Here is a 17,441-nt window from a genome sequence, read left to right on the forward strand (position 1 = left end):
TGCAGCCCCTTTCTCACCTCTGCAGACGAGGTCTCCCACTGTGCTTCCCGCAGAGCAGAAGAGGGCCACCCCCAGTGCAGCCCCAGTTTCAGGGTTCACGTCACTTCTTTTCAGGTAAACAGCCAGAAATGCTGAGCCCAAGGGCCAGTTTGGGTCACACATGACTGACTGAAGGGAAGGTGACACGGGCTACAGACAGAGCAGCACAGATCTCAGGGAAGGAGTGAGGAGAGGGGGGCGCTCGCTACTCCACTGAGCTAACACGCACAGCGGTAAACCATGCAAATAAATGTGCATCATGTGAGAATTTCCTAAAAGGAATTCTTATTTTTAAAATCCCCAAATTTGAGAAAGAGATTTTTAGGATGAACAGAGAATAGTGAGGTCTATTTGTTACTTTAGTAGCTTAGCCATTTTAAAATACTACCACTATGTGAAATATAAAGTATTTAGAAGTAACAGTAATATCTGAATAGTTCAATTTAATAAATACTCTTGTCTGTGTACGTGAAAGGCTCGGTGAATACAAAACCGAGTCAGAAAAGGGCCATGCCCTAAAGAGCTTCTATCCTGTGACAAATCATTACAGTGCAGGGAAGACAAGGTCTGTGCAAACGAAGAGGGTCAGCAGGAGTTAGGACTACTGCTAACAAGTGTTCTCTGTGCAGCTTCCTCCCAGGCTTTGCACTGCCGTTATTCAAGGCACTAGTGAAAACCTCAGAAGACTCCATTCCTACCAGTATTTTATGTAATACAAATAGTACACATTTTGATTACTCACAAACACATCACATTGAAAAAACTACATCCCAAATCTCAAATAACAGTAACTAATGCATAAGAAATACACGTGAGTTTGCCAAGTACATTTATCACTGAGTTTTATATATTTAAGCTATGGATATGAGCATTATTGGCTCAGAATATTATTTTAAATACATGAGTGTGTTTTCAATACCATCACAAATCAAATGCCAGTAACTGAATGTCTTGAAACACTTTTCCAAGTGCCTGTTCACACTGCAGCTGACAGTGGGTGGGGCTTTGCATTAGGCTGGAAATGCAGGTCCAGCCCTTCCAGGAGACTGGGACCCCTACAGCCAGAAGCCCCCACAGCCGCCACCGCAGCTCGGGGGCCTGGACGTTCGGTAACTCTGTCCCAGCACTTTGAGTTGTCTTTAAAAATCTAGGAAATCGTGTAAAAGTGCTAAACTTTTATTCTCACTTTATTCTACTGCAGACTGTGTGTAGAAAGGGCACAGACTGTCCACAGCACCCAGACCACAAGGATGAAACAACTTCTGCACAAAACCATAGGTCAAGAAATGCCATTGATAAGATAGGATACCACAAACCGTCACCCAAACAATCAACAAATTATGACTTTATGCCTAAATGTTGTCATGTTGGTAAAAGTCACATATAGAAACAAATTACATAATGAGTTTAAAGCACTTAATTACAATACGTCTATCATGTGGTTTGTAACATAATAGCTTATCTTTTTAAGAAAAGCTTATGACATGTTCTTAACTAGAGCACCAAAATCTAAATTTAGATACTTACATTATTGCACTCTCCAAGGAAATACAGTGCAAATCCATCAGCTTTTGTGGCTGCCAAAGTAATAAAAGGGAAGAAACTAATCTCAATAGAAGAACACAACACGCGTGAATTCTCTAAGGTCAGACCTCAGACCTGAGTCTTCTGAATGGATTCGTTAACACAATTAGTGGTCATGCAGTAAACTGAACAAAATAAGTTATGGCTTTACTTAATTACATAATTAGAGGATTTCCATTTATTTTCATCAGCTATTGCAAATTTTAAGATGTGACATCCTCAGAGGCATATAGCAGTCAATGTACTATGTAATATTTGTCAAACTTCAAAATCAGAATTATCGGAAAAAGTTCAAAACTTTGAGAATTGTATTTAGTTTTTAAAGTATTAAAATTACGAGGAGTGATATTCATAATACTGAATAATCAATAGAAGCATGAATCAAAACCAATGCGTATGTATCGACACATCATCGCTGAAGAGAACATAATGTACGTTTTCTAACTGCTTCAGGCCGTCTGAAGGCAATGACCATGCAGTTAACACATTAAGCCTCAGAGGATCAGCCTGCATTTAACCCCGCGGACGTCACTCCCGTGACCTCTGCGTCTGGAGGTGAGAGCTCGGCCTGCACCTGCCACAGCACCCTCATCAGTGACATGGTGCTAACAGTACACAAAGTTCTCATCTCCCCAAATACACTTAAAATGTTTCTTCTTCCTTAACAATTAATGATTTCTTATATAAAATACTGTCATTTTTGTCATTTAGTTCAGTTCAAACTACTTTCCAAAGAAAACTAGGTTTTCATTAGCAGGTATAGTATATTCCATTTAAACATCAGGGAGATACTTTTCTTGGATGATTCAGAAAAATCTCAGGTTTACATCATTCTAGGAGTTTCATAATAAAGTATTTTCACTGTAAACTTAGCCCAAGAATAAAAGTAAATAACTCGCACTTGCTCCTTAGCAGGTACCTTATTAGTGCCACTTTCTGCAACGAAATAAAAGCAGCTTTGGTTCAATTTTCCTGCTCCGAGGAACACAAAGCGTCTCTTACCGATTTTAATGATGCTGCTCAATTCATAGAGAAGTAGCTGGTTGTCTCCTCCTGTATCCAAGCGCTGTTCTATGTAGCTGTTTAGCTCATACACAACTCCCTGCATATTCGTATCCTGGTACTTTGAATAAAAAAAAAAGAGAGGAAAACAAAGAAAGGACATAAGTAAATATAACGGAACAAAAATTCCTTAGTTTATCAAACATATTATTAACATATATGATTTGATATACTAGCTGTTTATTATGCTTTTATAGAGCATGACTTAATATTACTTTCCACTATAAAAATAGAGTGCAAATGAAAATTAGAATTATCTACAGCCTCCATGCATGCTTATTTATGTTAACATACCAAATGTTACGAACTACGACTTTGTTTCTGAAGCTTTATATATAATGTATCAGGCCTGCTTGATCAGTAAAAATGACACAAACGTTTGTTTTCTAACTGAATGAAACATTGTTCAGGTGCTAGGGTCCCCTCCTTTGCCTCCATGTGACCACCACCCTAGTCCCACGTCAACTCTGCTGCTCCAACAGGGGCAAGCGGCTCGCGCCCGGGCGCTGTCCCCACAGCAAGTCCCCAGCACTGGGCTCCATCGAGGTACCAGGGAGAAGAGCAGGTGGAAGGCGTCGGGACAGAAGGTGGAGGCAAAATGTGAGCCCCCCGACCCAGCACCAGCCTGCACGGTTTCTTCTCTAGAAGGACCGGAAACTAGTCTCTACCATGAGTTCCCTGCCCTCCAGCTAACAACAGCCACATGAACTTAAAAAATACAGTAAAATGCTGTCACTCCCTGGCTTGCAAGACTTCTGGGGCCTCCCGCTGCACTTACAGACAAGCTGCTCACAGGGTGGCCTCCCGCACCCCACACAATGTGGGCATTTTCTGCCTCCGAAACTGTCTCGAGCCACCTCGTCTTTCTTGACCGCTCAGATACCTTTCACTCCCAAAGGTCTCTGGCTTCTGTTATTCTTGAGCACCGTCCTCCGTAAACATACATGGACTGAGCATATCACTGAAGGAACGGATGAAGCAGTCAACACCCCACAAACATGCGCCGGCCCCCGGCCATCTCACACAGGTGCTGTCCTAGACACGGGCGCTGGAAAACGACCAAAGGTCAGTCCCTGTCCTCAAGAAACCGACATTCCAGTTGGAAGACATGAGACAAGGAAAGCCCATAGTGTCGCAGAAAGAAGGCGGTGGGCGCTATGTGGACCGGGGGTAGGGAAGGCTGACAGCCAATGTCGTCGCAGGGAGAGGGACTCCTAAGTAGAACCCGGATGGACGGCTCCGCTGACACGGGACACAGCAGACTCCAGTGGAGCCCGACACAGGACATGGCAGGTGGCTTCAGTGACACAGCAGACGGCTCCGCTGACACAGGACACGGCAGGCGGCTCTGATGACACGGGACACGAAAGGAGGTTTTGGTGACACAGGACACGGCAGACTCCAGTGGAACCTGACACCTTTGATGCCCATGGGCCAAGCCTCCCCGACTGGTCTTGTCGGGACTGCTGACCACCCACCGCCTCTCTCTGCTTCTGACCTGGAGACAGATGCGAGTGCAGACAGGCCCAGAAAGTGGAGGACAGAGGGTGACTTGCAGGGAGGGCAACACACACCAGATGAATGACGGAGGTGGCCAGTGAAGAGGCCCTGGAAACCAGTGGGAATGGGTCTCACAGTTGTGGGACACGAGAGAAGAAAGCTGATGCTGGGTGGGGGCACGGCTGTGAGATGGGGGCACCAGACGGGTGTGGGGTTCGGGGGGTGCTGAAGTGTGCCCCCAAGTGGCTGACACTCAGGGCACATGGCTGGAACGCCAGGGCTCCCGGTGCATACTCCGGTCTCACCAGGCTGGCTGCGGAGCGGATTTACCCCCTAAAACCTGCCTGCCCTTCCCCTGGCCATGACCGACACTGCCCCACCACGGCCCTGACAAACGCATTCCCCCGGCCGCACTGGCCTGCGGGCAGCCTCTGGGTGTGGGCGGGATGACCCCGAAGGGCTGCCCCTCCCCCAGGGTTTCCTGAATTCACTGACAAGATGCGACCTGGCGCACAGGGCACAAGTGACAACATGTAAAATCCAGAGACAAGGGGCGCTGTCAGCATATGGCAGAATGGACACTGCCACAGAAGGCTCTGGCCAGCAGACAACCATTAGCACTGGCTACCTGACCACAGGGTGCTAGACATGAAACAGGGCAGCCCACTCCCTTCTCAGGAAAGTTCTGGGTCGAGTGACACAAGTCTGCCTTGATCACCACAACAGAAGTCAGAGAGCCAACGAATTCCAGGCTTGAGCCGATTCACAGGCCTGGAAGGCTGGATAAAGGGATGGGAGACCATGTCCCCTGGAGGAAGGGGCCCGACCAACAGTCACCCCTCCCACGGTCCCCAGATGCCTGCAGCTCCTGGCTGGGCCGCTGCACCTGGGGAGGGGAAATTACCGGACGTGGCGGGGCCTGCTGGACCTCGCCTAGGCTGACAGTGCGTTGTGGAGACCCGACTCCAGGTGCTGTGCCCGTCAGATGGGCTGTGGGTGCCAGGGGAGCAGCGGGGCTTTAGCTCAGGTCATCTCAGAACGAGCCCGGTAGGTTCTGAAACAGCCTGTGCTAAGTGCAGTCCCAGAATGCACATCTGGAGTAGACATTCTCAGAAACTGGCAGAAGCCCCACAGTGGACGGACAGGGGTGACCAGTGAGACTTACTGAAATCTGGGGACCAGCTCCCCAAGTACAGAGAACAACAGGACTAGACTAATGAACATGACCCCAAAGCACCAAAACAGAAACCTACCATGCACCATCCCTGCGCCATCACTAACTCAGACCTTCCTGCCTGACCACGGGGCTCCCACCGGCCCTGCCCAGCCGGGTGCCCTGTCCTCGTCCTCGGGGCAGGTACGCGCAGGCGTGGGTGCGCTGCTGTCCTCCGGCCCCACTGCCGAGCTGTCCTCACACACCTGAGGTCTGCGTGCCCTCCCTTCAACCTGGGTCCAGCAACCTGGGTGCTTTGTCGGCCACCCACCTGTGGGACAGCCCGGCCTCCTGCCCAAGTTTTCTGACTTTATTGCTAAAGCTGTATCTTGTTACTAGCTAGTCGTAACTTCCCAGTTATTTGCTAGTTCCAGGTATTGTCCAAGTCCAATTCTTATGCAGTTACCAGTGTGACAGTGAAAATGTACATAAAAGTCACGAACACTTGAAGTGCCTACAAAGCATCAGATGGCTTCCTAGCAGCTTATGTTGTTCATCATCTGTAAACAGTGTCCTGAGTTACTGCCGGTTTTGAAGACTCCAGAGAAAATGCTGGATCCCTACACTGAGCCACGCAGAAGCCATCATGCCTAAAAATCTAACGCTAGACATGTCTTTTTCATGAACCAAGCCATTCTTCAAATACGTCCTTTTATTTGTGGGAAGAGACATGCTAGCTAGTCGTAAGGTGGGTTTTCAGCCACTCCACAGAGGAGTGCCTATAAAAAATGAACTACAGGTTGACTCCTTTCTCTGCCAATAGAATTCTGAGAACAGGCCTTTTCATAAGACCTGTGTGCAGTGCTGAGGTTAACGACCAGCCGTCCACCAGCTCTTCTGGGCAGGAAGTGTGGTCACACACAGGTGAGAACCGGAAGCCATTCCGGCGTGGACAGTTTAACCTGAGGTTTCCTTTAGCCAGGTCTCCAGGCTTTAGTTTTCTCACTCGTAGCACAAGAAGGTTGTTCCAACACTAACTGTCTATGACAATCTACGACCTAGGATTTCAAGTTTTGTTGTTGTGTAAGTTTGAATTCGAATCGTTACCCTGACAGTTGGGTTAGTACACCTGTGATGACCAATGGCAACGGCATAAATCTCAGAAGGACGAAACGTTCGCGTATGATTCCTGTTCTTATTAGCGTAATATCAACTCAAATACTAAAGGCCTATCTCCACAGTGGACCATGCAAGCCGCACTACACTGTAAAACTGAGGAATACACGTAAATGGGAACAAGAAGCATGACCACTAGCTGGCGGCTCCCCTCCAACCCCCTGGCCGTCCTGAGGACCACCGTGCAAGCCGGGGCCCAGGGAATGCACAGGGCAAGGTCAAGTCCTGCACTCGGAGACGCAGCTATGCAAACACTGTGAAGAAAGCCCTACGGGACCGGTCCAGTGCCTTACGCACACTTCCAACTCTGCGGCTTCAGGAACCCAAAAGCCCACTAGGACATCAGTGAAGGTGAGCTTGTATCCGCAAAGCATTTGAACTTCACAACGTCCTCTCACTGCCTTTACTGTACAGAAGAAGCCACACAAAGTACACACTGAGCGGGCATGGCTGAGACATCCCTATTTCAACATGAGTAGAATTCTAAGGCAGAATGAGCTGCACGACAAATGCATCACGTCTCAAGCCTCAAGTCGGACGGACAGCGAGCCCTCAGCCTCTCTCCACACTGACTGTCACGCATGACCTGCTTTTCATTAGAACCACCACTGACAACATGGGCTGAAAAGACAGGACCTCACTGAATGACGGACGTGATCGACCAGCAAAACCGCGAACTCGGGCAGCTCTGTGTGACAGGTGCTGCTGTGTCCAGGAATGTACCAGCCTGCGAGTTTGCTGGGGTGCCTTGGGGTTTTAGGAGCACAGCTGGGGAACCAGTGGAAGAGCCAGCCTATCGCCCAGAGGGAAACAGTACTTTAGTGGATGCCGTGGTAAGCCTTGCTTCAGAAAGCAAGCTGAGAGCTGGTCTAACCAAGAGCAATGTCCCCAGACTTGCTAAAGTGAAGCAGGGGTTTAAATGTAAAAACACTTCACCCAAGGAGTTTAGAGGCACGCAAGAATGAACGGGGAACTTGAATGACCTGGAGGCTGGGAGCCCCGCTGGCCCTATGAGGTGTCACTGACACACCTTGAAGGCTGTAAGAACACACTAGAAAACATAATGAGATGGAGTTGGGTAAATACTTCACGTGCAGAAACAGCCCCCAGCTTTCAGTATAAATCCCAGTATTTGAATAGTATTTTCTCATCATTGCTTAAATTTTTCTTCCTTCTTTTTAATAACTTTATTTTGACATAATTTCAAACTTATAGAAAGTTGCAAGGACAGTACAGAAAACTCCTATTAATCATCAAGTATTTACATGTTTTCCTATCTGCTTTATTGTTCTCACAGTAAGTGCTCCCTCCCTCCTACCCTCCTCTCCCTCCTCTCTCTCATGTCCTTTACGGCAAAGCTCCACTAAGCATCTGTCCACTTTTAGCTGCCACAACGACCTCCACACCCCCGAACGCAAAGGCAGCTCAGTCTTCGTGTCCCTGGACACGCGGGCAGCGCGTGACGCGGCCGATCACTCCCTGTCCTTGGAGTTGTTTCCCCACCACTCACTCCAGGACACACGCCCTCGTCCTCCTCCGGCCTCCTGGACACTTGTCAGCCTTCTTTGCCAAGTCTTCGTCCTGTCTCAGACTTCTCAATGTCCTGTCCCTGGCTGGGCTTTGGATTTTCTCCTCTTTCACACCACACTCACTTCCTAGGTGATCTTATCCAGCCTCGCAGCTTTACGTGCCATCTGCATGTGGTTAATCCCTAAAGCACCCATATTACTAAAAATTCTCAAATTTCTATCTCTACCTCACACCATTCCGCTAATCTCCAGACTCATCCACCAACCACTTACCATCGCTATTTAGAAATCAACTGAGGATCACAGACTTGGCACAGAAGAAACCGAGCACCTGACAGGACCTCCGCACACCCCCACTGACGCCCTCCTGCAAACACTGCCATCTAAGTAATGGCATTTACTTAGGACACATTTCGCAAGAATAAAAACTCCATATACATAAAGATGTTCAGTCTAAGAAAAATTAGAAAATCTAAAGACCCAACAATAGAATGAGAAAGTGAAAAATTATCACATAGAAACTCAACAGGATATTTTCAGTCATGAAAGATGTCAGACTACATAACATCAGGAAATATTTATGGCTGCAAAGTAAAAAAGGACAGAAATAAAAACAGTATATGCCCTATAATTATTACTATGTGAATGTGTACATGTAAAGAAAAGACTAGAAGGAAATATTCCTAACTGACATTACTGACGGGATCAGTGTGATGCTTCAGAAACACAGTTCTGATGTTTTAACGCCAAGTGTAAACGATCTTAACTGAATGGAAGTCACTACGGGAAAGGGGGACGGGGACGGGATGACAAGTAGGGCTGCTGGGATGGTCTTTGCCTGGAAAAGCAGAGCTCAGGGCGCACCCCCAAGCACAGAGAGCAGAGGACTGCTAGGGAGACATCCCGACGACACAGCGACTAACAAACAGAAGGGGTTCCCGGGGAACAGCCCATCTTCTCCTCAACGCAGACATGGTTCTACTTTAAGAGCGAGGCAGGCAGCTTTCACAAGGGAGGAAAGTTCTAGAACACCTGCTATGTAAGGAGGTCTCATCAGCCACATTACCAGGCAACAGCAAACAGTATAGCCAATCAGCAAAGGAAGCACATCGAACAGAAAGAAATACATGACATTAAACCTCTGAAGAAACAGAGACAGTCAGGACCCGGACTAGCAGCGTTTCCTCTGACGTTGCTGCCACGGGCTGTGAGGAAGTTCTCCTCGCAGGACAGTCACACACCTGCACATACTCGTCTGCTCCGCGGTCTCAGGTGCAGGTACTCGTAATTTCCAAGTCCTCTTTCCTTTGAGGTACTAATGCCATGCTATTTCTCACACAGATTCATCCAGCGATTTCTGGTAACATCCTTCATGGTGGCCGAGTTTCACGTCCAGTCACCACGCAGTTGCTTACGCCTCCCTCCTCGTCATGCAGGTGTCACGCGGGGTCTCTGGTCCCGCTCCCCACACGAGAACGCAGGACATGGTGAGGCCAAAAAGGAACACCCACGGAGCCACAGATAGCGTCAACTATATTCTTGCTGGCGGCTGGGCTGGAGACACAGGAAGCAGGAGCCACACGATCCGCAACCTGCCGTCCACTTCTCTGCCAACCCACCAATCTCACTTGCTAACTGCAATCCGTGCTTGCTAGCTCAGCCACTATCATCTGTTAGTGGAGCCACAGAAGTTATATCAGTGACCAATGGCTCACTGGTTACAGCTGACAGCCAACTAGCCACAGCTGATGGCCATGCAATCACAGTTCATGGCCATTTACTACCAGAGCCAGCACCTTTCCACGTGAGGCCGAGAGCCTAGAAACTGCTCTTCTGGCTCTGTCCCCACAGACCTGTTTGGGGGAATGTCCTTCACAGTGCCCACTCTTACTTTCTGAGAGAACACGGGTTTGAACTGTCCCTTCCTCAATCTTAAGGGCAGATGTGGATTAAGGAAATCTTACCCTCTAACCCGAAAGGTCCCAACACTCTTCATAAAAGATGGCGAGCAAAAGAAATTTTAAATTGCAAAGAAGAAAGAAGGAAGATCACATAAATAAACACAAAGGACTTGAATAGCAGGAAGAAAATTCTTTGTGTGAAATTACTAAAATATTCCTCAAAGAACAGCAAATGCTCAATTTTATATAAGCTTTTCCCCTTCTATGTAAAACTGAGCATTGCTCTCATAGTTTGTATTTGGAGTAAACACAGTGAGAAGAAAAAGTCTCTCTCTTCCTCCTCTTCCCGTTAGGTTGAGTGAGGCTGTGGGGGCAGAGCCCCAGAAAGTAGTTTCCAGGCTCTCGGCCTCACATAGACAGGTGCTGGCTCAGGTAGTAAATGGCCATCAACTGTGATTGGATGGCCATCAGCTGTGGCTAGTTGGCCGTCAGCTGTAACCAGTGAGCCATTGGCCACTAATATAACTGCTGTGGCTACGCTAGCAGAGGGAGAGAGAGAAGAGAGAAAAGAATGGGGGCTAGTAAGAAGATGGCGGCTGGGCTGGCAAGTGTGCATGGCGGTTTGCGGACGGTGTGGATCCAGCCTCCAGTGAGAGTATAGTGCCGCCAGAGAGAATATAGTGGTGTGACCCCCCTGCCTATGGCTCCGTGGGTGTTCCTTTTTGGCCTCACCATGTCCTGCGTTCTTGTGTGGGGAGCGGGAGCAGAGACCCCGCAGGCCTCCCGGCACGACAGAGGCCTTAACTCCACTGCTGTGTGTATCTGTAGTCAAACATCCATCTTGCAACCTAAACCTTTGACTATTACAGAGCAGTATGACTTTAACCAAATAACGCCACTCTATAAAGAAAGCTTAAAATAATCTCTGACCGAAATGGAGAAATAGGAAAAGAGAGAGAGCGTGAGAGAGAGCACGAGTTTGCAAGTATCTCAGGCTCCTGTTTTTAGCGCTTGCATCTCAGAAAGATCAAGCCCTACAAACAACTGCCGTCACCTGGACACCCATCCACGCTACTCCGTGTATCCAGAACCCGACCCACCTTCCCACTGCTCCCTCCCCTGCCCAGGCTTCCTGTGGGGACGGAGCCCCAGAAAGCAGTTTCCAAGCTCTCGGCCTCACATAGACAGGTGCTGGCTCAGGTAGTAAATGGCCGTCAACTGTGATTGGATGGCCATCAGCTGTGGCTAGTTGGCCGTCAGCTGTAACCAGTGAGCCATTGGCCACTAATATAACCGCTGTGGCTACGCTAGCAAGAAGATGGTGGCTGGGCTGGCAAGCGCGGGTTGCAGTTAGGATGGCGGTTTGCGGACAGTGTGGATCCAGCCTCCAGTGAGACTATAGTGCCGCCAGCGAGAATATACTAGTATGACGCCCCTACCTATGGCTCCGTGGGTGTTCCCCTTTTGGCCTCACCGTGTCCTGCGTTCTTGTGCAGGGGGCGGGAGCAGAGACCCCGCAGGCCGCCCCGCACGACACTTCCCCTGGCCCCAGAACTCACTGCCCATCATCACGAGCCCTCTCTCTTCACAGATTCCTCTGGAGGAACAATCTTTCTACCTTGTTGCCCTAACTGAAACCTGATAATACACCTCCTTACACTAGGATTGATAGCACATGATGTAAAATCATCCTGTAGAATGTATGCATGTGGGTATTAAGCAGACGGTTCACAAATTTCTTCATAAGTGTAATAATAGATATTTTACAAATGTGAACAAAAGACAAGCACTTTAGGAAAAAGCTACTTAAAAGTTGGCATTCTATGAGCTTTGCCCCCCTCATTTTATCAAATAACCAAAGAAAAACATAAATGAGAAACTGGGCCACTGTGGCTGCTAAATGCCTTAAATTTCAAGACGACCTCAGTGGACATAATACCAATGAAGCCAAACTGAAAAGAGTCACCAAGGGCTTACTCAGGTGGCCCTTCCCAGGAAAGGGCACTGCTAGGAGAAGCGCACAGGAAATATTCCGCGGAAATGAGTGACGGGGGATCCCAAGTGCAGCCGGTGAGCGCTGGGTGAGGGCGCCTGCTCTCTGCGGCAGGGCCCCGGTTAGAAACACTGAACAGAAGCCGGGGAAATGTCAGCGTCCGCTAACAGAATGCAGTACCGCTCCCGCTTAGCATACAGAGGAGCATGTCCTACTGTTTACCAGGCCAGGACCAAAGGGAGACAAGACAGGGAAATCGGATTCCAGCAGAGAGATGTGTTTCAACGAGCCCAGAAGAAAATCACAGAGATAAATTTCCCCTATGGGAATGTCCACCACTCTGCCCAGCTGGGACTCAGGAGTATCATAGAACCTAGTAAAAATAATGAATTCCAAGAGCAGAGGACAGTTTTATAAATATTTGAAAATTTTAAAAGCAACAATTATATATAAAAACTCACAATCTAATGGAACATACATACAGCATTTTGAGGGGCAAAGGCGGTGCCCAAAATTCTAGACCTGGCTAGAATTTGGCCTATTCTGGCCACTAGGCATCCAAACACTCTTCTTGCCATGTATTTTTCTCTCCCTTTCTTGTTAGAAATCTTTGTGATTTATAAGCCGGAGCCACTTTAACAACAACAGTCACAGTAATAATTTAAAAAAAAGGATTAATTGTGATTAGATGAAAACAAACGATGAAGCTATGGCTGACACCAACACTGCGTCCCCTCCTCTCCGACCTGCGCGCTCTCCTGCCCTCCTTCACTTCTAACCTGGTGGCCACCTTGCTGGACACACTCCTGCCTCAGGGCCTTGGCACTTGCTATGCCATCTGCGGGGAAGGCTCTTCCCCTAGTTCTCAGCATGGGTCACTTCACTCCCCTTAGGGCTTTTCTCAGTTACCTGCCTGGTGATAAATTACAGAAAAGGGGATACAGGAAAACAACTTGGAAACATTACTCAAATTTGTGGCTTCAAAACAGAGAAATATGTAATAGGTTAGAGGACAAAAAATTGAGACTTACTCAAAAGGTTGGGATGGGTCAAAATAAGACAAAATGAACCTTAAACAAATGTACAAGTTAAAATTATAAAACAAAATCTGTTGACAAAGAAGTTTTCTCAGCTTTCCCCCGACATTGCTGACTTCTCTTCCTTAATGTCCCTGGCTGACTTTTCCACGTCTTCTCCACTAAACCATTAGTGTCCAGAGTTTAGTGCTCAGGACTTTTGTTTCCACAGACAGACTCCCTAAGTCATGTCATTTAGTCCCACGGTGTCAAATACTGATGGTGCTACAGACCCCCAAATATATATATATATATCTCCTCGCTCGCCGCACCCAGCCCCGAGCACAGCCGAGCAGCGCTCCCTCCTGACTGCACTGCTCTGCACGACACCCGCCAGACCTCACCGTCTGCTGCCCACACTCCTACACTCACCGGTCCCGTCTCCATCCTCACCTCCCTCTGTGTACTCAGTTCAGCAGCCAGACTGCTTCTCCCAACCTGACACTTCCCCACTCAGTTTACCCAGTGGTGGCCAAGGGTTTGCAGCGTCCCACCCAAAGCCTCTGCAGCAGCTGTAAGACCGGAAACACCCACTCTATAGGTGTTTCCGCACTTCCCACTGCCGACTCGGCTCCAGCCACCCGGGCCTGCCTCAGGGCCTTGGCACTCGCTGCCCCCTCCTTCCGGATGATTCTCTATTTCCTTCACGTCCCCGCTCCAATGTCAACTTAGCAAGTAACCCTCCCGGGACTACCGTATTTGTCCAGGCAGCCAGTCGGTCCACTCCCAATCTACCATCACTGTTTATCCCTTTGTTTTGCTTTATTTTTCTACGTATGTACCATGGTACTTATCCCCGCCTGCTGTGTGCGTGTGTGTCACTGGGAAAGACAGAACACAATCCCTCTACTCAAAGAGCTCTCACCTGGAAGAAGGGGACAGCCTCCTTAGAGGGGACACACATCCACAACCACACTGATACATGACAGTTAAGGACAGGTGTTCTCTCTCCAAGAGAAAGGCTCTCACAAAACTCGAACTGCTTGAGGCTGTAAACCGCAGGCCTTCCGAAGAACAGGCCTTTTGACAACGGATGTGCTCAAACAGAAGCCCTGTGGCCAGCTACTGCCTCCCAAACGACTGCACTCAGTATTTCTGAATCTTATTTTTTTTAATTTAAAACAACGGTGTACTATTTCATAAAGCAAATTCTGAGTATCCGTCAAATCAGCAATGATCACAAGACATGGGTATGTTCAGAAAAAATCTTTAAAAGATCCTGGCAACTGACACTATTCCAGGTTGTCAGCTCACATATTTAGTATTTCTCAAGTAGAGATGCATGTTCTCCAAATTTGACATAAAATAACAGCACAGAAAAACCACTGCATCTCTTCTCTCATCACAGGAAAGGGCTGTGTGGCCATGTCACTATCCCATCCAACGTATCATGGGCCAGTACTTTGCGAAACTAAAGTACACACGAATGGCTTCAATACAAATTCTGCTCTCTGCACAATTTCTAGAACCGGTTTTGTCTTTGAAGCAGGGGGCTGCGAAAGCAGAGTCAGTGATGACACCATGGCACCAGAATCTTTACACGTGAGCACATGGAGGCACCGGGAGAGTTCCAGCAACTGCTGAGGAGCTAATTACTGACATAAGCCATGTGTCAGAACCCAAGTCCAATATTTGTTGTCAACAGGGCAGGATGTAGGGAAAACACATGGATGGCTTGGAACCACCTCTTCTGGGCAGCCCTTTACCCACCACCGCCAAAAGCAACAAAGTCTAGGCTTTCAGGGCGTCCCCTACACCCCGGGGTTAGTCTGGCTTTGTGAAGGGAAGGCCGATGGGTAAGCTGCAATTTCCTTCTTCCTGCCCCGACTTAGAGCAGCACGGTACCCCTCCGGTGCCCTGAGACCGCAGCTTTGCCAACACGGTGCCCCAGGATCAGCGCTGCCCCAGCTCACTTGTGAGAACCCCCCTTTTATCCTCAAGCATCACTTTAAGCCTTTACCACTGCTCCCAGCAGCTGCAAAGGTTCCAGGCCGACCCTCCACCCCTTGACACACCTCAAAGCAGGCAGACCTGGGAAGTCTCTGACTGTGAGGTCAGCAGTGAGGGGACCCCATAAACCCCGAGACCACAGAGACCTCAGGGGTCTGCGAGGCTGGGCTGGACGAGGGAATTCTGCCCAGCGTGCGGGAACACGCTGCTGACTGCGGACTCCTTTCCGCAGACGGTCAGAATGCAAAGGGACCTGTTACATGACCACACCGACAGCACCTCGGTGACGCTTCCTGAGAAAGACTGAGTGACCTGAGGTGGCATCGGGCACAGATCAGACTGATCGCTTTCAGTATTTACCCCCCACTCACACCTGTGTCTGTAGACAGGACACACAGGTATTTTCTCATCTGCAGTTAATTAGAATTCCGTAGATTAAACCCAGTCTGCTAAATGCTTTCCGTCCTTGTCTCCCATAAGCTTTTAAGTCTGCCAAGTCTTTTACAGTTAACGCTAAGTATTTCTCTCGGACATGAAAACTGTCCATTTCCTATTTCTGCAAGTCCTGAGGCATCGCACGTCTTGCACGCACGCGTCACCTTTTGCTCTCCCCAAGACAAGGTGCATGAACTCCAAGGCAGGGCACAGGCAGCAGGCAGCACCCATGCGGGCCCCTGGGGGAAGGGCCACAGGGACGGTGGCCTCGCTGTGTGGCCAGAGCAGGCAGCTGCCATGAGGGAACGCTGCGTCTGTGCGGCCGTATCTCATGATTTTCTAAGAGCAGCTACGAATCCCATCTCAAAACGCAGTCGCTCCACTGTTTTACGTCATCACCCGATTCACAAAACCCCAGAGGCGTGTGCGACAGACAGATCGCCTGTGTTGGCTGTGCTCAGTCTTCAGGACTCTGATTGGCAGCCTCTGTCCCTACACACCGGAGTCCACGCTCAGACGGGATACTTCGGGGTGGGGTCCCAGTTTCTGTCCTTCCCTTCCTAACACTGCGACGTGTCAGCACACTGAGAAAAAACCCAGGACTGTGTTCCCGCACAGGGCGGAGGCATGACAGTGACGTCACTTACCCTGCTGATTTCCTTAGGAGCCGATTCATCTGGGGGGAGAAGGAAGGGGAAAGACACAATTAGACACTTGGAGTAGTTCTGAAACACAGAACATGTCATCCACTCCCAATAAATTACAAGACTCGTTTGCCATGCTTCTCCTTAGGAAATCTAAGAATCTGTTTTTTAAAGTCTGTAAAATAAAGGTTAAACGTCACAAATGTAGAGCTTGACGTCCATATTCCTTCGGGAGGGAAATGAAATAACACAACTTGACAGTCATTTCAAGATTACCTCTCAAGAGCTTCCATAGTGGGATTGCCTGCAAATACGGTTGCCCTGTGGTTTATTCAAATACACGTACCTAGAAAATGTGCAAGATCTGCAATACTCTAACGACACAAGCCACACACGTCTCTAGTGACCATAGGACTTGCGCTGTGAGGGTCCATTCCACCATTCTTATTTGCTGGAAGAACACACGCCCCTGTGTGGCACCCTGGCCCAGGCACAACTTACAGCCACTAGCGGGGCGGCTGTGTGGGGTGGGCCCAGGAGCTGTGGCTGCTTGTCAGCTCGATTAAGGGGTAAAATGAGATGGGTGGGGCACACCTGGCCAGGCGAGACCCTCTGAAGGGCTGTCCCTGTGGAGCAGCTGCCTGGCCAGAATACACTTGTGTGACCAACAGGGTACAAGAGACAAAGTGGCCAAGATGCCACCTGAGATCCACTGGTTCTGACCCAGAGGAAGTGGGTTTATGTGGCCCTTCCAGAAGAAGGGCAACTGCAGCTGGGCCTCTCCAGACCCGTCAGGGGGAAGCAGCCTTTAATGTCGTCGCTACCTGCATCTTGCGTAGCAATCAGACCCTGTCTAACTACCACCGCCAGTGCTCACTTCACAAGCCAAAAGTCTAGTGCAATCAGTGCTGCTCCAAAGCGCAGGCTAACTCATTTGACAGCAACACGCCCCTCACGTTCAGACAGGGCTGTGGTTCTCCTTCCTCGTTTAATAGTCATATAACTAAACCACTGACGCCTGCTGGTTCCTATTTTCTCTAATATTTCCCAGTTCATTGCTTACCACCCATTTTCACAAATAACACAAAGTTTAGTCCCAAATCACATTCCAACCAGTAGCTTCCAAGCTGTCCCTGAATCCAACATGTGCACCTGCAGTCATGCCCACACACACACACACACACACACACACACACACACACACACACACAGGTATGCACACAGAAGTGTACGTATGACACACACATGCATGAATACACACAACCATCCAGTTTGTCTTCCAACAATATTCTATCGGTCACATGCCTCAGATACTTCAGAAACTATTAGGTTGGTGCAAAAGTAATTGCAGTTTAAAAAGTTGAAAATAACTGCAAAAACCGCAATTACTTTTGCACCA

At 48.7% G+C, this 17,441-nt stretch overlaps 1 protein-coding gene across 7 annotated transcripts in view; it reads right to left on the reverse strand.

Moving 5' to 3' along the window:
• PDE10A (phosphodiesterase 10A) overlaps nucleotides 1-17,441 on the reverse strand; it is a 475,662-nt gene that overhangs the window by 88,859 nt on the left and 369,362 nt on the right. For all 7 annotated transcript variants that reach the window (XM_074333807.1, XM_074333806.1, XM_074333805.1 and 4 more), the window contains 3 exons: nucleotides 16,046-16,074; nucleotides 2,626-2,746; nucleotides 1,567-1,616 (listed from right to left, as the gene is read on the reverse strand). In XM_074333807.1, the coding sequence (XP_074189908.1) occupies nucleotides 1,567-1,616; nucleotides 2,626-2,746; nucleotides 16,046-16,074 (200 nt within the window). The remainder of the gene's footprint in view (nucleotides 1-1,566; nucleotides 1,617-2,625; nucleotides 2,747-16,045; nucleotides 16,075-17,441) is intronic.

This window comes from Rhinolophus sinicus, linkage group LG05 (assembly GCF_036562045.2).
Source record: "Rhinolophus sinicus isolate RSC01 linkage group LG05, ASM3656204v1, whole genome shotgun sequence".
In the NCBI taxonomy this organism is placed as follows: domain Eukaryota; kingdom Metazoa; phylum Chordata; class Mammalia; order Chiroptera; family Rhinolophidae; genus Rhinolophus; species Rhinolophus sinicus.